Genomic DNA, 24,316 nt, shown 5'->3' with positions numbered 1-24,316 from the left:
AGACTCTAGACCCTATCTGATCCTAGAGACTTAGAGACTCCTGTTAGAGACTCCTGACCTCCCATCTGATCATGTTAGAGACTCCTAGACCTGATCTCCTATCTGATCCTGTTAGAGACTCCTAGACCTGATCTCCCATCTCATCCTGTTAGAGACTCCTGGACCTGATCTCCCATCTGATCCTGTTAGAGACTCCTAGACCTGACCTCCTATCTGATCCTGTTAGAGACTCCTGGACCTGATCTCCTATCTGATCCTGTTAGAGACAGAGCCACAGGTCGGTAACAACAGGGTTGATGAGGTAGAGGTGTCAGCTATTGACCATCAATAACACGGACGCGAGATCAGGAATAGAGGCTAGCGCCCGCTGGTCCGGTTTAATGATAAACACACAGCACAAATGACAATAATGTGCTAGTACTGTAATCATATAACTAATAACAGTTCTGTAATCAACTTCTACACCAAAAGTAATGTAATATAATCAACTTATACAGCAAAAGTATTGTAATATAACAGTAATAACAGTACTGTAATTCTATAATAGCAGTGTTATCCCTTATAGTACTATAATAACAGCAGTAGTACTAATAAGAACAGTATTAGCGGTAGAAGGCCATCTGCTTTAACATCATTAATAATTGATTTATTACTTTGTAAGCTGAATAAAATAAAAAAAACTGGGACAGGTGACAGTTTACCGTTCCACAGTTGACACTTCCACACCTGAACCCAGAAACAGGTAATCTCTCTGTCCTGCTCTCCTGAACCAGTCCCATTCTGTTCCCCCTCTTCCTTCTTTAATTATGCACTCGTTCATTAAAATGGACTGTTGTGAGGAATATGGTGGAAACTCCCCCTCTTGTCCATCATGCAAATCCTGCTCTTAAATCCATGAAGGGGAATGAGGAGAGAAACAAGAGTTGGGCTACAGTGTGGGGTTAGAGGTCAATCTGAGTGGGAGACCTTCAGCTCCTCACAACTCCTCAGAACGTCCTCCAGAAATGCAACCACCACCAACGCACTCCTCTCTTCTTCTCCTCTATCCCTCCCTTCATCACCCTCTTCCCTCCCATCTACACAAAGACTCCTCAGTCTCTCCAGCGTCTCTCCCAGAGTCCTCACTCTCTCCTCCCCCTTTCGCTCTCTCTCCCCCTCCGTTTCTCCTCTCCCTCCTTCCGTCCCTCCCACTCCCTCCGTCCCTCCTCCTCTCCCGCCGTCCGTCCCTCCTCCTCCTCCTCTTCTCCCTCCGTCCGTCCCCCCCTCCCCTCTCAGGTATTTTATCAGGTGTTCCTTGAAGCCCCTCCCCTCCTCCATGACGAGCGACATCCCCAGGGCGGGCATGTCCTGTGATTGGCTGAGTCGTAGCAGGTGTGTGAGGGTGTGTGTGAGTGTGTGTCGGAGAGAGGAACAGTAGCGGTACTCCAGGAAGTCCTGCGTCTCCTCGCTGTGTTCCAACGCCGCGGCCAGTGAGCGCCAAACATCCCCGAACCGCTCCGCATCACCGTAGCAATGACGGCAGGCGGGGACGGAGAGGGCAGCGGCAGACTTGATGCGCACCTTGAAGTTCTGACAGGAAGTGACAACACAGCAGAGGGCGGAAAATGCATCGCCGGACCAGGAAGCAGAATCTAGAGAGAGAGAAAAAGGGAGTGAGAGAGATTGAGAGAGAGAGAGAGAAATGGAGTGAGAGAGAGCAAGGGAGTGAGAGAGATCGAGAGAGAGAGCGAGAGCAAGGGAGTGAGAGAGATCGAGAGAGAGCAAGGGAGCGAGAGAGATCGAGAGAGAGCAAGGGAGTGAGAGATCGAGAGAGAGCAAGGGAGTGAGAGAGATCGAGAGAGAGCAAGGGAGTGAGAGATCGAGAGAGCAAGGGAGTGAATGAGTGAAGTGAATGTTTTGAGGCCAACAGAAAGTCTGTGTGAACTAGGGTCAGAGCAGTGTGTACCGAGTGGCAGGGCAGGGTTCCTGAAGGCGTTGCCCAGGGCGTAGCAGGCATTCCAGCGGACCTTCATCGTGGCTTCTGATTGGACTGTGGTGACCAGTGCGCTGACCGCCTCCTCCAGGGGGCGCTGGAACCCTGGCCGGGTCAGCTGACTGACAGACAGGAAGTGGAGCAGGTTCCCCAACGCACGCACCGCATTACTCTTAACCTGGAGGAGAGGGAGGGGAAAGAGAGAGAATACAGAGAAAGAGAAGGTCATGAGCAGATGAGCTCCTGAATTTTTCAGCATGTTTTTACACAAAGATAGATTTAGAGTCGGATAAACTATGTCACCAGGACATATACAGTATGTGTGTGCTTTTTGAAAACAATAATACAAATTTAAAAAACGAGTTGAGTTGGTTCAAGGCGAAGATCAACATGACTGCAGAGGGGTTTCTTAACAGGTTATTTAAATGACACGATGAATATAGCTTACTCTCAGACTAGTCCACTGCTTTAACGCCACCTTTTATTCTAGGACAGCGTTAAAATGCCCCCATGTGGCCATACAGTGTAACTTCATCCTTATTAAGAATATCTCCACAACATAACCTTCACTCCAAATCAAAACTCCAAACCTAAAACCTGAAATGTTCTGGAAGGATTCCCAAATATTCTTATTCCCAAGAACTATACAGCAAATGCTCTCCAGCTAAAGAAAGAGTAATGTTTAGTCTGAAGGTACGTTAAAAGCCAAGAAGAAAAATAAATTACAATAATCAATTTTACTTTACAAGGACTGAGTTAAGTTTAGACAGCTTGCTAAGATAGAACAGACGTCTCAAACTTCAATTACACTGACATGTGAAGTGAGTCAAAGCTCCCATCACAGAGTCTCTCATTGAAATTAACTGTTCATCTGCTATTCCAGCTCCACCTGCCTTACCTCCAGCTGGGTGAATTTATCCAGTCAACACAAAAATATAGTCCAGCTCAACAACACCCCCTCAACCAGACCCAGAGAGCTGCAGGTGAAGATATCTGCACTCTGGAATGTGGTGAGACTCACGCCGCCAAACTTACCCTAGTAAAACTGACTATCCTACCGATCCTCGACTTCGGCGATGTCATCTACAAAATTGCTTCCAACACTCTACTCAGCAAACTGGATGCAGTTTATCACAGTGCCATCCGTTTTGTCACTAAAGCACCTTATACCACCCACCACTGCGACCTGTATGCTCTAGTCGGCTGGCCCTCGCTACATATTCGTCGCCAGACCCACTGCCTCCAGGTCATCTACAAGTCCATGCTAGGTAAAGCTCCGCCTTATCTCAGTTCACTGGTCACGATGGCAACACCCAACCGTAGCACGCGCTCCAGCAGGTGTATCTCACTGATCATCCCTAAAGCCAACACCTCATTTGGCCGCCTTTTGTTCCAGTTCTCTGCTGCCTGTGACTGGAACGAATTGCAAAAATCGCTGAAGTTGGAGACTTTGATCTCCCTCACCAACTTCAAACATCTGCTATCTGAGCAGCTAACCGATCGCTGCAGCTGTACATAGTCTATCGATAAATAGCCCACCCATTTTTACCTACCTCATCCCCATACTGTTTTTATTTATTTTATTTTATGCTCTTTTGCACACCAGTATCTCTACCTGTACATGACCATCTGATCATTTATCACTCCAGTGTTAATCTGCAAAATTGTAATTATTCGCCTACCTCCTCATGCCTTTTGCACACAATGTATATAGACTCCCTTTTTTTTTCTACTGTGTTATTGACTTGTTAATTGTTTACTCCATGTGTAACTCTGTGTTGTCTGTTCACACTGCTATGCTTTATCTTGGCCAGGTTGCAGTTGCAAATGAGAACTTGTTCTCAACTAGCCTACCTGGTTAAATAAAGGTGTTCTCAACTAGCCTACCTGGTTAAATAAAGGTGTTCTCAACTAGCCTACCTGGTTAAATAAAGGTGTTCTCAACTAGCCTACCTGGTTAAATAAAGGTGTTCTCAACTAGCCTACCTGGTTAAATAACGGTGTTCTCAACTAGCCTACCTGGTTAAATAAAGGTGTTCTCAACTAGCCTACCTGGTTAAATAACGGTGTTCTCAACTAGCCTACCTGGTTAAATAAAGGTGTTCTCAACTAGCCTACCTGGTTAAATAAAGGTGTTCTCAACTAGCCTACCTGGTTAAATAAAGGTGTTCTCAACTAGCCTACCTGGTTAAATAAAGGTGTTCTCAACTAGCCTACCTGGTTAAATAAAGGTGTTCTCAACTAGCCTACCTGGTTAAATAAAGGTGTTCTCAACTAGCCTACCTGGTTAAATAAAGGTGTTCTCAACTAGCCTACCTGGTTAAATAAAGGTGTTCTCAACTAGCCTACCTGGTTAAATAAAGGTGTTCTCAACTAGCCTACCAGGTTAAATAAAGGTGTTCTCAACTAGCCTACCTGGTTAAATAAAGGTGTTCTCAACTAGCCTACCAGGTTAAATAAAGGTGTTCTCAACTAGCCTACCTGGTTAAATAAAGGTGTTCTCAACTAGCCTACCAGGTTAAATAAAGGTGTTCTCAACTAGCCTACCTGGTTAAATAAAGGTGTTCTCAACTAGCCTACCAGGTTAAATAAAGGTGTTCTCAACTAGCCTACCTGGTTAAATAAAGGTGTTCTCAACTAGCCTACCTGGTTAAATAAAGGTGTTCTCAACTAGCCTACCAGGTTAAATAACGGTGTTCTCAACTAGCCTACCAGGTTAAATAAAGGTGAAAAAAAAAAAAAAAAAATGTGGTGCCTTTAAACGATAAATTGGGTGAATTTTGGCCCATTCCTCCTGACAGAGCTGGTGTAACGGAGTCAGGTTTGTCGGACTCTTTGCTTGCACACGCTTTTTCAGTTCTTCCCACACATTTTCTATAGGATTGAGGTCAGGGCTTTGTGATGGCCACTCCAATACCTTGACTTCATTGTCCTTAAGCCATTTTGCCACAACTTTGGAAGTATGCTTGGGTTCATTGTCCATTTTGAAGACCCATTTGCAACCAATCTTTCCTGACTGATGCTTTGAGATGTTGCTTCAATATATCCACATATTTTTCCACCCTCATGATGCCATCTATTTTGTGAAGTGCACCAGTCCCTCCTGCAGCAAAGCACCCCCACAACATGATGCTGCCACCCCCATGTTTCACGTTTGGGATGGTGTTCTTCGGCTTGCAAGCCTCCCCATTTTTCCTCCAAACAAAACGATGGACATTATGGCCAAACAGTTCTATTTTTGTTTCATCAGGACAGAGGATTATGTCGATATAGGACTCGTTTTACTGTGGATATAGATCATTTGTACCGGTTTCCTCCAGCATCTTCACAAGGTCCTTTGCTGTTGTTCTGGGATTGATTTGCACTTTTCGCACAAAAGTACGTTCAGCTCTAGGAGACATAATGAGTCTCCTTCCTGAGCGATATGACGGCTGCGTGGTCCCATGGTGTTTATACTTGTGTACTATTGTTTGTACAGATGAATGTGGTACCTTCAGGCGTTTGGAAATTGCTCCCAAGGATGAACCAGACTTGGGGAGGTCTACAATTCTCATTCTGAGGTCTTGGCTGATTTCTTTTGATTTTCCCATGATGTCAAGCAAAGAGGCCCTGCGTTTGAAGGTAGGCCTTGAAATACATCCACAGGTACACCTCCAATTGAATCAAATTATATCAATTAGCCTATCAGAAGCTTCTAAAGCCAGGACATCATTGTCTGGAATGTTCCATGCTGTTTAAAGGCACAGTCAACTTAGTGTCTGTAAACTTCTGACCCACTGGAATTGTGATACAGTGAAATCATCTGTAAACAATTGTTGGAAAAATTACTTGTGTCATGCACAAAGTAGATGTCCTAACCGACTTGCCAAAACTACAGTTTGTTAACAAGACATTTGTGGAGTGGTTGAAAAACGAGTTTTAATGACTCCAACCTAAGTGTATGTTAACTAGTTTTAATGACTCCAACCTAAGTGTATGTAAACGAGTTTTAATGACTCCAACCTAAGTGTATGTAAACGAGTTTTAATGACTCCAACCTAAGTGTATGTAAACGAGTTTTAATGACTCCAACCTAAGTGTATGTAAACGAGTTAATGACTCCAACCTAAGTGTATGTAAACGAGTTTTAATGACTCCAACCTAAGTGTATGTAAACAAGTTTTAATGACTCCAACCTAAGTGTATGTAAACGAGTTTTAATGACTCCAACCTAAGTGTATGTAAACGAGTTTTAATGACTCCAACCTAAGTGTATGTAAACTAGTTTTAATGACTCCAACCTAAGTGTATGTAGACTAGTTTTAATGACTCCAACCTAAGTGTATGTAAACTAGTTTTAATGACTCCAACCTAAGTGTATGTAGACTAGTTTTAATGACTCCAACCTAAGTGTATGTAAACTAGTTTTAATGACTCCAACCTAAGTGTATGTAAACTTCCGACTTCAACTGTAAATAGTGAATAAGAGGGGACCAAGTATAGAGCCCTGGGGCACACCATTACAGACAGACAATTTAATAGACATGAGCCCATCAAATTGAGTGCACTGAGTTCTATCAGATATATAGTTAGCAAACCATGCAACTGCATGCTCCGAAAGACCTACACTCGACAATCTCTGCCTTAGTATAGCATGATCAACTGTATCAAAAGCCTTAGAGAGATCAGTAAAAAGTGAGACACAGTGCTGTTTTTTGTCAATGGCTTCAGTGATATCATTTAAAACCTTCATGGCTGCTGTAATTGTGCTATGCTTCTTCCTGAAGCCCGATTGGTACATTGATAAAATAGAGTTAGTAAATAAAAACTATTTTAGCTGTTCACTTACAAGGGTTTCAAGTATTTTCACCAGGGGTGACAGCTTTGAGATTGGCCTATAATTATTTAAAAGAGTTGGATCTCCCCCTTTTAAAAGTGGTAGGACAAATGCTGATTTCCAGATCTTTGGAATTTCATTCCATTCCAGGGTTAGATTGAACAGAGATGTAAGTGGTTCAGCTATGAAATCAGCTGCCAGATTTAAAAAGCAGGGATCCAAAAGATCAGGACCTGCAGGCTTTCTCTGATCTAAGGATTTCAGGGCTTTATGTACCACCTGCACTGAGAATGGCAAAAAGCTAAAAGTTTGACCAGCTCTCACTGGTTCATCCACACAGGGTTGTACAGAGACAGAGGACACTGAATCAAACAGTCTACCAGATGATACAAAAGTGCTCATTGAAACAATTCAGCATTTCAGTTGTCTCATATATAGCAACAGAGTCCTTCAATACACATGACAGTAATTCATTAACATTACTGTTACCAGACCGACTTAGTCGCCTTCCAAAATTTTCTAGATTGATGATGAAATTTTAGAATAAGGCTGTAACGTAACAAAATGTGGTTAAGAGGTCTGGATACTTTCTGAATAATCTGGTGTGTGTTCTCACCCTGTCCTTGTCAAAAGCAGCCTTGGTGGCTGACTGAAGCATCTGGAGCACCAGCATATCAGACAACTCCTCCTGGAAAATCTCCCCAACACATCCCCTGAGAGGAGGAGAGGGGAGGGAGGAGAGGGAGAGAGAGCAGGGGGAAGAGGAGAGAGCGAGGGGTAGAGCGGAGAGAGCGAGGGGTAGAGCGGAGAGAGCGAGGGGTAGAGCGAGGCGTAGAGAGGAGAGAGCGAGGGGTAGAGAGGAGAGAGCGAGGGGTAGAGAGGAGAGAGCGAGGGGTAGAGAGGAGAGAGCGAGGGGTAGAGAGGAGAGAGCGAGGCGTAGAGAGGAGAGAGCGAGGCGTAGAGAGGAGAGAGCGAGGCGTAGAGAGGAGAGAGCGAGGGGTAGAGAGGAGAGAGCGAGGGTAGAGAGGAGAGAGCGGGGGGTAGAGAGGGAGAGAGCGGGGGTAGAGGGCGGGGGCGGGGGTAGAGGGGGAGAGAGAGCGAGGGTAGAGAAGGAGAGAGCGAGGGGTAGAGAGGAGAGAGCGAGGGTAGAGAGGAGCGAGCGTAGAGAGGAAGAGCGAGGGGTAGAGAGGAGAGAGCGAGGGGTAGAGAGGAGAGAGCGAGGGGTAGAGAGGAGAGAGCGAGGCGTAGAGAGGAGAGAGCGAGGCGTAGAGAGGAGAGAGCGAGGCGTAGAGAGGAGAGAGCGAGGCGTAGAGAGCGAGAGCGAGGCGAGAGAGCGAGGCGTAGAGAGGAGAGAGCGAGGCGTAGAGAGGAGCGAGGCGAGAGAGCGGCGTAGAGAGGAGAGAGCGAGGGTAGAGAGAGAGAGCGAGGGGTAGAGAGAGGAGAGAGCGAGGGGTAGAGAGGAGAGAGCGAGGGTAGAGAGGAGAGAGCGAGGCGTAGAGAGGAGAGAGCGAGGCGTAGAGAGGAGAGAGCGAGGCGTAGAGAGGAGAGAGCGAGGGGTAGAGCGAGGCGTAGAGAGAGGCGTAGAGAGGAGAGAGCGAGGCGTAGAGAGGAGAGAGCGAGGCGTAGAGAGGAGAGAGCGAGGGGTAGAGAGGAGAGAGCGAGGCGTAGAGAGGAGAGAGCGAGGGGTAGAGAGGAGAGAGCGAGGCGTAGAGAGGTGAGAGCGAGGCGTAGAGAGGAGAGAGCGAGGGGTAGAGAGGAGAGAGCGAGGGGTAGAGAGGAGAGAGCGAGGGTAGAGAGGAGAAAGCGAGGGGTAGAGAGGAGAAAGCGAGGGGTAGAGAGGAGAGAGCGAGGGGTAGAGAGGAGAGAGCGAGGGGTAGAGAGGAGAAAGCGAGGGGTAGAGAGGAGAGAGCGAGGGGTAGAGAGGAGAGAGCGAGGGGTAGAGAGGAGAGAGCGAGGGGTAGAGAGGAGAAAGCGAGGGGTAGAGAGGAGAGAGGAGAGAGCGAGGGGTAGAGAGGAGACAGCGAGGGGTAGAGAGGAGAGAGGGGTAGAGAGGAGAGAGGAGAGAGCGAGGGGTAGAGAGGAGAAAGCGAGGGTAGAGAGGAGAAAGCGAGGGGTAGAGAGGAGAAAGCGAGGGGTAGAGAGGAGAGAGCGAGGGGTAGAGAGGAGAGAGCGAGGGGTAGAGAGGAGAGAGCGAGGGTAGAGAGGAGAGAGCGAGGCGTAGAGAGGGAGAGAGCGAGGGGTAGAGAGGAGAGAGCGAGGGTAGAGAGGAGAGAGCGAGGGGTAGAGAGGAGAGAGCGAGGGGTAGAGAGGAGACAGCGAGGGTAGAGAGAGGAGAGAGCGAGGGTAGAGAGGAGAGAGCGAGGGTAGAGAGGAGAAAGCGAGGGGGTAGAGAGGAGAAAGCGAGGGTAGAGAGGAGAGAGCGAGGGTAGAGAGGAGAGCGAGGGGTAGAGAGGAGAAGCGAGGGGTAGAGAGGGAGAGCGAGCGAGGGTAGAGAGGAGGAGAGCGAGGGGGTAGAGAGGAGAGAGCGAGGGTAGAGAGGAGAAAGCGAGGGTAGAGAGGAGAAGCGAGGGTAGAGAGGAGAGAGCGAGGGGTAGAGAGGAGAGAGCGAGGGTAGAGAAGAGAGCGAGGGGTAGAGAGGGAGAGCGAGGGGTAGAGAGGAGAGAGCGAGGGGTAGAGAGGAGAGAGCGAGGGTAGAGAGGAGAGAGCGAGGGTAGAGAGGGGAGAGCGAGGGGGTAGAGAGGAGAGAGCGAGGGTAGAGAGGAGAGAGCGAGGGGTAGAGAGGAGAGAGCGAGGGGTAGAGAGGAGAGAGCGAGGGGTAGAGAGGAGAGAGCGAGGGGTAGAGAGGAGAGAGAGACAGAAGTGAGAGGGGACAGGGACAAGGGAAAGAGCGAAAGAAAATTAATAGACAGGAAAGCTGATGGGTTGTCTACATTGACAGTTTGTGTGTGTGTGTGTGTGTGTGTGTGTGTGTGTGTGTGCGCGGTCTCTCACATGTTGACGATGAGTGTGTCGGTGAGGTTGCCTAGCGACCAGGCAGCCTTGGAGCGGACATTGGGTGAGCGGTCGTCCAGGGCTGTCAGGATGGCGTTGGCCGTGTCTGCTACAAACATCACATCCTGTAGAGACATGTCGTCACTTCCTGCACAGCAGAGATACTTCCTCTACCCTGGCAGACTCATCATCATCCTGACTAACAGGGTGTTATAAAACAGACTCATCACCACCCTGACTAGCTGGGTGTTATAAACAGACATCATCACCCTGACTAGCTGGGTGTTATAAACAGACTCATCATCACCACCCTGACTAGCTGGGTGTTATAAACAGACATCATCACCACCCTGACTAGCTGGGTGTTATAAACAGACATCATCACCACCCTGACTAGCTGGGTGTTATAAACAGACATCATCACCACCCTGACTAGCTGGGTGTTATAAACAGACATCATCACCACCCTGACTAGCTGGGTGTTATAAACAGACATCATCACCACCCTGACTAGCTGGGTGTTATAAACAGACATCATCACCACCCTGACTAGCTGGGTGTTATAAACAGACATCACCACCCTGACTAGCTGGGTGTTATAAACAGACATCATCACCATCCTGACTAGCTGGGTGTTATAAACAGACTCATCATCACCACCCTGACTAACTGGGTGTTATAAACAGACATCATCACCACCCTGACTAGCTGGTTGTTATAAACAGACATCATCACCACCCTGACTAGCTGGGTGTTATAAACAGATATCATCATCACCACCCTGACTAACTAGGTGTTATAAACAGACTCATCATCACCACCCTGACTAACTAGGTGTTATAAACAGACATCATCACCACCCTGACTAGCTGGGTGTTATAAACAGACATCATCACCCTGACTAACTAGGTGTTATAAACATACATCACCACCCTGACTAGCTGGGTGTTATAAACAGACATCATCACCCTGACTAGCTGGGTGTTATAAACATACATCACCACCCTGACTAGCTGGGTGTTATAAACAGACTCATCATCATCACCCTGACTAGCTGGGTGTTATAAACAGACATCATCACCACCCTGACTAGCTGGGTGTTATAAACAGACATCATCACCACCCTGACTAACTGGGTGTTATAAACAGACTCATCATCATCACCCTGACTAGCTGGGTGTTATAAACAGACATCATCACCACCCTGACTAGCTGGGTGTTATAAACAGACATCATCACCACCCTGACAAGCTGGGTGTTATAAACAGACATCATCACCCTGACTAGCTGGGTGTTATAAACAGACATCATCACCACCCTGACTAGCTGAACCTGCTGGGTGTTATAAACAGACATCATCACCACCCTGACTAGCTGGGTGTTCTAAACAGACATCATCACCACCCTGACTAGCTGGGTGTTATAAACAGACATCATCACCCTGACTAGCTGGGTGTTATAAACAGACATCATCACCACCCTGACTAGCTGGTTGTTATAAACAGACATCATCACCACCCTGACTAGCTGGGTGTTATAAACAGACATCATCACCACCCTGACTAGCTGGGTGTTATAAACAGACTCATCATCACCACCCTGACTAGCTGGGTGTTATAAACAGACATAATCACCACCCTGACTAGCTGGATGTTATAAACAGACATCACCACCACCCTGACTAGCTGGGTGTTATAAACAGACTCATCATCATCACCCTGACTAGCTGGGTGTTATAAACAGACTCATCATCACCCTGACTAGCTGGGTGTTATAAACAGACATCATCATCACCCTGACTAGCTGGGTGTTATAAACAGATATCATCACCACCCTGACTAACTAGGTGTTATAAACAGACATCACCACCCTGACTAGCTGGGTGTTATAAACAGACATCATCACCACCCTGACTAGCTGGGTGTTATAAACAGACATCATCACCCTGACTAACTAGGTGTTATAAACATACATCACCACCCTGACTAGCTGGGTGTTATAAACAGACATCATCACCCTGACTAGCTGGGTGTTATAAACATACATCACCACCCTGACTAGCTGGGTGTTATAAACAGACTCATCATCATCACCCTGACTAGCTGGGTGTTATAAACAGACATCATCACCACCCTGACTAGCTGGGTGTTATAAACAGACATCATCACCACCCTGACTAGCTGGGTGTTATAAACAGACATCATCACCACCCTGACTAGCTGGGTGTTATAAACAGACATCATCACCACCCTGACTAGCTGGGTGTTATAAACAGACATCACCACCCTGACTAGCTGGGTGTTATAAACAGACATCATCACCATCCTGACTAGCTGGGTGTTATAAACAGACTCATCATCACCACCCTGACTAACTGGGTGTTATAAACAGACATCATCACCACCCTGACTAGCTGGTTGTTATAAACAGACATCATCACCACCCTGACTAGCTGGTTGTTATAAACAGACATCATCACCACCCTGACTAGCTGGGTGTTATAAACAGATATCATCATCACCACCCTGACTAACTAGGTGTTATAAACAGACTCATCATCACCACCCTGACTAACTGGGTGTTATAAACAGACATCATCACCACCCTGACTAGCTGGGTGTTATAAACAGACATCATCACCCTGACTAACTAGGTGTTATAAACATACATCACCACCCTGACTAGCTGGGTGTTATAAACAGACATCATCACCCTGACTAGCTGGGTGTTATAAACATACATCACCACCCTGACTAGCTGGGTGTTATAAACAGACATCATCACCCTGACTAGCTGGGTGTTATAAACATACATCACCACCCTGACTAGCTGGGTGTTATAAACAGACTCATCATCATCACCCTGACTAGCTGGGTGTTATAAACAGACATCATCACCACCCTGACTAGCTGGGTGTTATAAACAGATATCATCATCACCACCCTGACTAACTAGGTGTTATAAACAGACTCATCATCACCACCCTGACTAACTAGGTGTTATAAACAGACATCATCACCACCCTGACTAGCTGGGTGTTATAAACAGACATCATCACCCTGACTAACTAGGTGTTATAAACATACATCACCACCCTGACTAGCTGGGTGTTATAAACAGACATCATCACCCTGACTAGCTGGGTGTTATAAACATACATCACCACCCTGACTAGCTGGGTGTTATAAACAGACTCATCATCATCACCCTGACTAGCTGGGTGTTATAAACAGACATCATCACCCTGACTAGCTGGGTGTTATAAACAGACATCATCACCACCCTGACTAACTGGGTGTTATAAACAGACTCATCATCATCACCCTGACTAGCTGGGTGTTATAAACAGACATCATCACCACCCTGACTAGCTGGGTGTTATAAACAGACATCATCACCACCCTGACAAGCTGGGTGTTATAAACAGACATCATCACCCTGACTAGCTGGGTGTTATAAACAGACATCATCATCACCCTGACTAGCTGGGTGTTATAAACAGACATCATCACCACCCTGACTAGCTGACATCATCACCTGACTAGCTGGGTGTTATAAACAGACATCATCATCACCCTGACTAGCTGGGTGTTATAAACAGACATCATCACCACCCTGACTAGCTGGTTGTTATAAACAGACATCATCACCACCCTGACTAGCTGGGTGTTATAAACAGACATCATCACCACCCTGACTAGCTGGGTGTTATAAACAGACTCATCATCACCACCCTGACTAGCTGGGTGTTATAAACAGACATAATCACCACCCTGACTAGCTGGATGTTATAAACAGACATCACCACCACCCTGACTAGCTGGGTGTTATAAACAGACTCATCATCATCACCCTGACTAGCTGGGTGTTATAAACAGACTCATCATCACCCTGACTAGCTGGGTGTTATAAACAGACATCATCACCCTGACTAGCTGGGTGTTATAAACAGATATCATCACCACCCTGACTAACTAGGTGTTATAAACAGACATCACCACCCTGACTAGCTGGGTGTTATAAACAGACATCATCACCACCCTGACTAGCTGGGTGTTATAAACAGACATCATCACCCTGACTAACTAGGTGTTATAAACATACATCACCACCCTGACTAGCTGGGTGTTATAAACAACATCATCACCCTGACTAGCTGGGTGTTATAAACACATCACCACCCTGACTAGCTGGGTGTTATAAACAGACATCTTCATCACCCTGACTAGCTGGGTGTTATAAACAGACATCATCACCTGACTAACTGGGTGTTATAAACAGACATCATCACCACCCTGACTAGCTGGGTGTTATAAACAGACATCATCACCCTGACTAGCTGGGTGTTATAAACACATCATCACCACCCTGACTGAAGCTGGGTGTTATAAACAGACATCATCTTCATCACCCTGACTAGCTGGGTGTTATAAACAGACATAATCACCACCCTGACTAGCTGGGTGTTATAAACAGACATAATCACCACCCTGACTAACTGGGTGTTATAAACAGACATCATCACCACCCTGACTAACTGGGTGTTATAAACAGACATCACCACCACCCTGACTAGCTGGATGTTATAAACAGACATCACCACCACCCTGACTAGCTGGGTGTTATAAACAGACATCATCATCACCCTGACTAGCTGGGTGTTATAAACAGACTCATCATCACCCTGACTAGCTGGGTGTTATAAACAGACATCATCACCCTGACTAGCTGGGTGTTATAAACAGATATCATCACCACCCTGACTAACTAGGTGTTATAAACAGACATCATCACCCTGACTAACTAGGTGTTATAAACATACATCATCACCCTGACTAGCTGGGTGTTATAAACATACATCACCACCCTGACTAGCTGGGTGTTATAAACAGACTCATCATCACCACCCTGACTAGCTGGGTGTTATAAACATATATCATCACCACCCTGACTAGCTGGTTGTTATAAAGCAGACTCATCATCACCACCCTGACTAGCTGGGTGTTATAAACAGACATCATCACCACCCTGACTAGCTGGTTGTTATAAAGCAGACTCATCATCACCACCCTGACTAGCTGGGTGTTATAAACAGACATCATCACCACCCTGACTAGCTGGGTGTTATAAACAGACATCATCACCACCCTGACTAGCAGGGTGTTATAAACAGACATCATCACCCTGACTAGTTGGGTGTTATAAACAGATATCATCAACACCCTGACTAGCTGGGTGTTATAAACAGACATCATCACCCTGACTAGCTGGGTGTTATAAACAGACTCATCATCACCACCCTGACTGGCTGGGTGTTATAAACATACATCATCATCACCACCCTGACTAGCTGGGTGTTATAAACAGACATCATCACCCTGACTAGCTGGGTGTTATAAACAGACATCATCACCACCCTGACTAGCTGGGTGTTATAAACAGACATCATCACCACCCTGACTAGCTGGGTGTTATAAACAGATATCATCACCACCTTGACTAGCTGGGTGTTATAAACAGATATCATCACCCTGACTAGCTGGGTGTTATAAACAGACATCACCACCCTGACTAGCTGGGTGTTATAAACAGATATCATCACCACCCTGACTAGCTGGGTGTTATAAACAGATATCATCACCACCCTGACTAGCTGGGTGTTATAAACAGACATCACCACCCTGACTAGCTGGGTGTTATAAACAGACTCATCACCCTGACTAGCTGGGTGTTATAAACAGACATCATCACCCTGACTAACTGGGTGTTATAAACAGACATCATCACCACCCTGACTAGCTGGGTGTTATAAACAGACATCATCACCACCCTGACTAGCTGGGTGTTATAAACAGACTCATCATCATCACCCTGACTAACTGGGTGTTATAAACAGACATCATCATCACCCTGACTAGCTGGGTGTTATAAACAGACATCATCACCACCCTGACTAGCTGGGTGTTATAAACAGACTCATCATCACCACCCTGACTAGCTGGGTGTTATAAACAGACATCATCATCACCCTGACTAGCTGGGTGTTATAAACAGATATCATCATCACCCTGACTAGCTGGGTGTTATAAACAGACATCATCACCATCCTGACTAGCTGGGTGTTATAAACAGATATCATCATCACCCTGACTAGCTGGGTGTTATAAACAGACATCATCACCATCCTGACTAGCTGGGTGTTATAAACAGACATCATCACCACCCTGACTAGCTGGGTGTTATAAACAGACATCATCACCACCCTGACTAGCTGGGTGTTATAAACAGACATCATCACCACCCTGACTAGCTGGGTGTTATAAACAGACATCATCATCACCCTGACTAGCTGGGTGTTATAAACAGATATCATCATCACCCTGACTAGCTGGGTGTTATAAACAGACATCATCACCATCCTGACTAGCTGGGTGTTATAAACAGATATCATCATCACCCTGACTAGCTGGGTGTTATAAACAGACATCATCACCATCCTGACTAGCTGGGTGTTATAAACAGACATCATCACCACCCTGACTAGCTGGGTGTTATAAACAGACTCATCACCCTGACTAAAATTATTGTTAGAGCGTTTCCAAGACAGATTAAGTCTAATCCTGTTCCATCAATCCTACCTACCTCATTTTTCCAACGCACAGGAGAATCCTTTGAAAAACTCCACCCAAAAACACAATGTTTAAAATCATTTCTGACAATCCTCAAACTTTTGATTATCACTTTTAAATGTCCCTGTGGGATGTGGCCTGTCTGGTCTAGTGGGATGTGGCCTGTCTGGTCTAGTGGGATGTGGCCTGTCTGGTCTAGTGGGATGTGGCCTGTCTGGTCTAGTGGGATGTGGCCTGTCTGGTCTAGTGGGATGTGGCCTGTCTGGTCTAGTGGGATGTGGCCTGTCTGGTCTCTGGCCTGTCTCTAGTGGGATGTGGCCTGTCTGGTCTAGTGGGATGTGGCCTGTCTGGTCTAGTGGGATGTGGCCTGTCTGGTCTAGTGGGATGTGGCCTGTCTGGTCTAGTGGGATGTGGCCTGCCTGGTCTAGTGGGATGTGGCCTGCCTGGTCTAGTGGGATGTGGCCTGCCTGGTCTAGTGGGATGTGGTCTGTCTGGTCTAGTGGGATGTTGTCTGTCTGGTCTAGTGGGATGTGGCCTGTCTGGTCTAGTGGTGAGACCAGTCTACAGTGCCACCACAGCTCTGATTCCAGTGTGTATGTACCTCTCGTAGACAGGGGAACAGAATGTAGACTCCCAGAGCTCTGACTGCAGCAGCCTTCACCAGAGAGTTATCACTGTAGGTCAGCCCCAACAATACTGTTACACAGAGAACCTGGCTCTTCTCCTAAACAGACAGAGAGAGACAGAGAGAGACAGAGAGAGACAGAGAGAGAGAGACAGACAGACAGAGAGACAGAGAGAGACAGTGAGAGAGAGGCAATGAAAATACAGCCAAATATGTATTTGCTTGCCATAGCCTGAGGAACACTGAATAAGGGGTGGCAGGTAGCCTAGTGGTTAGAGCGTTGGACTAGTAGCCAGAGGTCGCTAGATCGAATCCTAGACCTGACAAGGTAAAAATCTGTCGTTCTGCCCCTGAACAGGCAGTTAACCCACTGTTCCTGGGCCAGTTAACCCACTGTTCCTGGGCCAGTTAACCCACTGTTCCTGGGCCAGTTAACCCACTGTTCCTAGGCCAGTTAACCCACTGTTCCTAGGCCAGTTAACCCACTGTTCCTAGGCCAGTTAACCCACTGTTCCTAGGCCGTCATTGTAAATAAGAATTTGTTCTTAACTGACTTGTCTAGTTAAATAAAGGTTAAATACATAAAAAATAATAACATCTGTATAGTAAACAGTAACTTACTTATTATTACTAGTGATTATCATTCAAAGTCGTACTGGTAGGGGTGATGGTATTTTTTACATTTATTTTATTTCACCTTTATTTAACCAGGTAGGCTAGCTGAGAACAAGTTCTCATTTACAACTTCGACCTGGCCAAGATAAAGCATAACAGTGTGAACAGACAGCAACACAGAGTTACACATGGAGTAAACAATTAACAAGTCAATAACACAGTAGAAAAAAAGAGTCTATATACATTGTGTGCAAAACGCATGAGGAGGTAGGTGAATAATTACAATTTAGCAAATTAACACTGGAGTGATAAATGATCAGATGGTCATGTACAGGTAGAGATATTGGTGTGCAAAAGAGCAGAAAAGTAAATAAATAAAAACAGTATGGGGATGAGGTAGGTGAAAATGGGTGGGCTATTTACCAATAGACTATGTACAGCTGCAGCGATCGGTTAGCTGCTCAGGTAGCAGATGTTTGAAGTTGGTGAGGGAGATAAAAGTCTCCAACTTCAACGATTTTTGCAATTCGTTCCAGTCACAGGACGCAGAGAACTGGAAGGAAAGGCGGCCAAATGAGGTGTTGGCTTTAGGGATGATCAGTGAGATACACCTGCTGGAGCACGTGCTACGGGTGGGTGTTGCCATCGTGACCAGTGAACTGAGATAAGGCGGAGCTTTACCTAGCATAGACTTGTAGATGACCTGGAGCCAGTGGGTCTGGCGACGAATATGTAGCGAGGGCCAGCCGACTAGAGCCTACAGGTCGCAGTGGTGGGTGGTATAAGGTGCTTTAGTAACAAAGCGGATGTCACTGTGATAAACTGCATCCAGTTTGCTGAGTAGAGTATTGGAAGCCATTTTGTAGATGACATCGCCGAAGTCGAGGATCGGTAGGATAGTCAGTTTTACGAAGGTAAGTTTGGCGGCGTGAGTGAAGGAGGCTTTGTTGCGAAATAGAAAGCCGATTCTAGATTTGATTTTGGATTGGAGATGTTTGATATGCGTCTGGAAGGAGAGTTTACAGTCTAGCCAGACACCTGGGTACTTATAGATGTCCACATATTCTAGGTCGGAACCATCCAGGTTGGTGATGCTAGTGGTGCTGCGGGTGCAGGCAGCGAACGGTTGAAAAGCATGCATTTGGTTTTACTAGCGTTTAAGAGCAGTTGGAGGCCACGGAAGGAGTGTTGTATGGCATTGAAGCTCGTTTGGAAGTTAGATAGCAGTGTCCAAGGAAGGGCCAGAAGTATACAGAATGGTGTCGTCTGCGTAGAGGTGGATCAGGGAATCGCCCGCAGCAAGAGCAACATCATTGATATATACAGAGAAAAGAGTCGGCCCGAGAATTGGACCCTGTGGCACCCCCATAGAGACTGCCAGAGGACCGGACAGCATGCCCTCCGATTTGACACACTGAACTCTGTCGGCAAAGTAGTTGGAGAAGCAGGCAAGGCAGTCATTACAAAATCCGAGGCTACTGAGTCTGCCGATAAGAATGGTGATTGACAGAGTCGAAAGCCTTGGCCAGGTCGATGAAGACGGCTGCACAGTACTGTCTTTTATCGATGGCGGTTATGATATCATTTAGTACCTTTAGCGTGACTGAGGTGCACCCGTGACCGGCTCGGAAACCAGATTGCACAGCGGAGAAGGAACGGTGGGATTCGAGATGGTCAGTGACCTGTTTGTTGACTTGGCTTTCGAAGACCTTAAGGCAGGGCAGGATGAATGAATGAAGGTGCCTGGGGACATGCAGAGCCTGGGTTTACCTCCACATCACCCGCGGAACAGAGGCGGAGTAGGATGAGGGTGCTAAAGGCTATCAAAAGTGGTGATGGTAGTACTGGTATGGGTAGTAGGGTTGACTGTAGGTACTGGTATGGGTAGTAGGGTTGACTGTAGGTACTGGTACGGGTAGTAGGGGTGACGGTAGTACTGGTATGGGTAGTAGGGGTGACTGTAGTACTGGTATGGGTAGTAGGGGTGACTGTAGTACTGGTATAGGTAGTGGGGGTGACAGTAGTACTGGTATGGGTAGTAGGGGTGATGGTAGTACTGGTAGTATGGGTGACTGTAGTACTAGTACAGGTAGTAGGGATGATGGTAGTACTGGTAGTATGGGTGACTGTAGTACTGGTACAGGTAGTAGGGGTGATGGTAGTACTGGTGGTAGTATGGGTGACGGTAGTACTGGTACTGGTATTAGGGGTGATGGTAGTACTGGTAGTATGGGTGACTGTAATACTGGTACAGGTAGTAGGGGTGACAGTAGTACTGTTATGGGTAGAAGGGGTGATGGTAGTACTGGTATCAGTAGTAAGGGTGATGGTAGTACTGGTATGGGTAGTAGGGGTGACTGTAGTACTGGTAGTAGGGGTGATGCTAGAACTGGTATGGGTGACTGTAGTACTGGTACTGGTAGTAGGGGTGACGGTAGTACTGGTACGGGTAGTAGGGGTGACTGTAGTACTGGTAGTAGGGGTGATGCTAGAACTGGTATGGGTGACTGTAGTACTGGTATGGGTAGTAGGGGTGACGGTAGTACTGGTACGGGTAGTAGGGGTGACGGTAGTACTGGTAGTAGGGGTGACTGTAGTACTGGTATGGGTAGTAGGGGTGATGGTAGTACTGGTATGGGTAGTAGGGGTGACTGTAGTACTGGTACGGGTAGTAGGGGTGACTGTAGTACTGGTATGGGTAGTAGGGGTGACGGTAGTACTGTTATGGGTAGTAGGGGTGACGGTAGTACTGGTTTGGGTAGTAGGGGTGACGGTAGTACTGGTATGGGTAGTAGGGGTGACGGTAGTACTGGTATGGGTAGTAGGGGTGACGGTAGTACTGGTATGGGTAGTAGGGGTGACGGTAGTACTGGTATGGGTAGTAGGGGTGCCGGTAGAACTGGTATGGGTAGTAAGGATGACAGTAGTACTGGTATGGGTAGTAGGGGTGACGGTAGTACTGGTATGGGTAGTAGGGGTGACGGTAGTAGGGGTGATGGTAGTACTGGTATGGGTAGTAGGGGTGACAGTAGTACTGGTACAGGTAGTAGGGGTGATGGTAGTACTGGTGGTAGTATGGGTGACGGTAGTACTGGTACTGGTATTAGGGGTGATGGTAGTACTGGTAGTATGGGTGACTGTAGTACTGGTACAGACAGTAGGGGTTACGGTAGTACTGTTATGGGTAGAAGGGGTGATGGTAGTACTGGTATCAGTAGTAAGGGTGACAGTAGTACTGGTATGGGTAGTAGGGGTGACTGTAGTACTGGTAGTAGGGGTGATGCTAGAACTGGTATGGGTGACTGTAGTACTGGTACTGGTAGTGGGGGTGACGGTAGTACTGGTACGGGTAGTAGGGGTGACTGTAGTACTGGTAGTAGGGGTGATGCTAGAACTGGTATGGGTGACTGTAGTACTGGTATGGGTAGTAGGGGTGACGGTAGTACTGGTACGTGTAGTAGGGGTGACGGTAGTACTGGTACGTGTAGTAGGGGTGACGGTAGTACTGGTATGGGTAGTAGGGGTGATGGTAGTACTGGTATGGGTAGTAGGGGTGACGGTAGTACTGGTAGTAGGGGTGACGGTAGTACTGGTACTGGTATTAGGGGTGACTGTAGTACTGGTATGGGTAGTAGGGGTGATGGTAGTACTGGAATGGGTAGTAGGGGTGACTGTAGTACTGGTACGGGTAGTAGGGGTGACGGTAGTACTGTTATGGGTAGTAGGGGTGACGGTAGTACTGGTTTGGGTAGTAGGGGTGACGGTAGTACTGGTATGGGTAGTAGGGGTGACGGTAGTACTGGTATGGGTAGTAGGGGTGACGGTAGTACTGGTATGGGTAGTAGGGGTGACGGTAGTACTGGTATGGGTAGTAGGGGTGACGGTAGTAGGGGTGACGGTAGTACTGGTATGGGTAGTAGGGGTGACGGTAGTAGGGGTGATGGTAGTACTGGTATTGTTAGTAGGGGTGACGGTAGTACTGGTATGGGTAGTAGGGGTGACGGTAGTACTGGTATGGGTAGTAGGGGTGACGGTAGTACTGGTATGGGTAGTAGTGGTGACGGTAGTACTGGTATGGGTAGTAGGGGTGACGGTAGTACTGGTATGGGTAGTAGGGGTGACGGTAGTACTGGTATGGGTAGTAGGGGTGACAGTAGTACTGGTATGGGTAGTAGGGGTGACAGTAGTACTGGTATGGGTAGTAGGGGTGACGGTAGTACTGGTAGTATGGGTGACTGTAGTACTGGTACTGGTATTAGGGGTGACTGTAGTACTGGTATGGGTAGTAGGGGTGATGGTAGTACTGGTATGGGTAGAAGGGGTGATGGTAGTACTGGTATGGGTAGTAGGGGTGACTGTAGTACTGGTATGGGTAGTAGGGGTGACGGTAGTACTGGTATGGGTAGTAGGGGTGACGGTAGTACTGGTATGGGTAGTAGGGTGACGGTAGTACTGGTATGGGTAGTAGGGGTGACAGTAGTAGTGGTATGGGTAGTAGGGGTGATGGTAGTACTGGTATGGGTAGTAGGGGTGATGGTAGTACTGGTATGGGTAGTACTGGTATGGGTACTAGGGGTGACTGTAGTACTGGTATGGGTAGTAGGGGTGACGGTAGTACTGGTATGGGTGGTAGGGTTGATGGCAGTACTGGTATGGGTAGTAGGGGTGATGGTAGTACTGGTATGGGTGGTAGGGGTGTGGCAGTACTGGTATGGGTAGTAGGGGTATGGGTAGTACTGGTATGGGTGGTAGGGGTGACGGCAGTACTGGTATGGGTAGTAGGGGACGGCAGTACTGGTATTTGTAGTAGTAGGGGTGACGGTAGTACTGGTATGAGTAGTAGGGGTGACGGTAGTACTGGTAGTATGGGTGACTGTAGTACTGGTACTGGTATTAGGGGTGACTGTAGTACTGGTATGGGTAGTAGGGGTGATGGTAGTACTGGTATGGGTAGTAGGGGTGACGGTAGTACTGGTAGTAGGGTGACGGTAGTACTGGTACTGGTATTAAGGGTGACTGTAGTACTGGTATGGGTAGAAGGGGTGACGGTAGTACTGGTATGGGTAGTAGGGGTGACAGTAGTACTGGTATGGGTAGTAGGGGTGACAGTAGTACTGGTATGGGTAGTAGGGGTGACGGTAGTACTGGTAGTATGGGTGACTGTAGTACTGGTACTGGTATTAGGGGTGACTGTAGTACTGGTATGGGTAGTAGGGGTGATGGTAGTACTGGTATGCGTAGAAGGGGTGATGGTAGTACTGGTATGGGTAGTAGGGGTGACTGTAGTACTGGTATGGGTAGGGGTGACGGTAGTACTGGTATGGGTAGTAGGGGTGACGGTAGTACTGGTATGGGTAGTAGGGTGACGGTAGTACTGGTATGGGTAGTAGGGGTGACGGTAGTACTGGTATGGGTAGGGTTGGTAGTAGTGGTATGGGTAGTAGGGGTGATGGTAGTACTGGTATGGGTAGTAGGGGTGATGGTAGTACTGGTATGGGTAGTACTGGTATGGGTACTAGGGGGACGGCAGTACTGGTATGGGTAGTAGGGGTGTGACGGTAGCACTGGTATGGGTGGTAGGGTTGACGGCAGTACTGGTATGGGTAGTAGGGGTGACGGTAGTACTGGTATGGGTGGTAGGGGTGACGGCAGTACTGGTATGGGTGGTAGGGGTGACGGTAGTACTGGTATGGGTGGTAGGGGTGACGGCAGTACTGGTATGGGTAGTAGGGGTGACGGCAGTACTGGTATTGTAGTAGGGGTGACGGTGGTACTGGTATGAGTAGTAGGGGTGACGGTAGTACTGGTAGTATGGGTGACTGTAGTACTGGTACTGGTATTAGGGGTGACTGTAGTACTGGTATGGGTAGTAGGGGTGATGGTAGTACTGGTATGGGTAGTAGGGGTGACGGTAGTACTGGTAGTAGGGGTGACGGTAGTACTGGTACTGGTATTAAGGGTGACTGTAGTACTGGTATGGGTAGAAGGGGTGATGGTAGTACTGGTATGGGTAGTAGGGGTGACTGTAGTACTGGTATGGGTAGTAGGGGTGACGGTAGTACTGGTATGGGTAGTAGGGGTGACGGTAGTACTGGTATGGGTAGTAGGGTGAGGTAGTACTGGTATGGGTAGTAGGGGTGACGGTAGTACTGGTATGGGTAGTAGGGGTGACGGTAGTAGTGGTATGGGTAGTAGGGGTGATGGTAGTACTGGTATGGGTAGTAGGGGTGATGGTAGTACTGGTATGGGTAGTACTGGTATGGGTACTAGGGGTGACGGCAGTACTGGTATGGGTAGACGGTAGTACTGGTATGGGTGGTAGGGTTGACGGCAGTACTGGTATGGGTAGTAGGGGGTGTACTGGTAGTACTGGTATGGGTGGTAGGGGTGACGGCAGTACTGGTATGGGTAGTAGGGGTGACGGTAGTACTGGTATGGGTGGTAGGGGTGACGGCAGTACTGGTATGGGTAGTAGGGGTGACGGCAGTACTGGTATTTGTAGTAGGGGTGACGGTAGTACTGGTATGAGTAGTAGGGTGACGGTAGTACTGGTAGTATGGGTGACTGTAGTACTGGTACTGGTATTAGGGGTGACTGTAGTACTGGTATGGGTAGTAGGGGTGATGGTAGTACTGGTATGGGTAGTAGGGGTGACGGTAGTACTGGTA

At 47.5% G+C, this 24,316-nt stretch overlaps 1 protein-coding gene across 1 annotated transcript in view; it reads right to left on the bottom strand.

Moving 5' to 3' along the window:
- Positions 1 to 344: 344 nt before the first annotated feature.
- heatr6 (HEAT repeat containing 6) overlaps positions 345 to 24,316 on the bottom strand; it is a 98,399-nt gene continuing 74,427 nt past the window's right edge. The window contains exons 16-20 of the mRNA XM_065024037.1: positions 17,010 to 17,132; positions 9,780 to 9,904; positions 7,405 to 7,501; positions 1,946 to 2,150; positions 345 to 1,631 (exon numbers count right to left, since the gene is read on the bottom strand). Of these exons, the coding sequence (XP_064880109.1) occupies positions 949 to 1,631; positions 1,946 to 2,150; positions 7,405 to 7,501; positions 9,780 to 9,904; positions 17,010 to 17,132 (1,233 nt within the window). The 3' untranslated portion in view covers positions 345 to 948. The remainder of the gene's footprint in view (positions 1,632 to 1,945; positions 2,151 to 7,404; positions 7,502 to 9,779; positions 9,905 to 17,009; positions 17,133 to 24,316) is intronic.

The sequence above is a fragment of the Oncorhynchus nerka genome, linkage group LG10, assembly GCF_034236695.1.
Source record: "Oncorhynchus nerka isolate Pitt River linkage group LG10, Oner_Uvic_2.0, whole genome shotgun sequence".
NCBI classification, from domain to species: domain Eukaryota; kingdom Metazoa; phylum Chordata; class Actinopteri; order Salmoniformes; family Salmonidae; genus Oncorhynchus; species Oncorhynchus nerka.
This window is presented reverse-complemented; position numbering and strand designations above follow the sequence as displayed.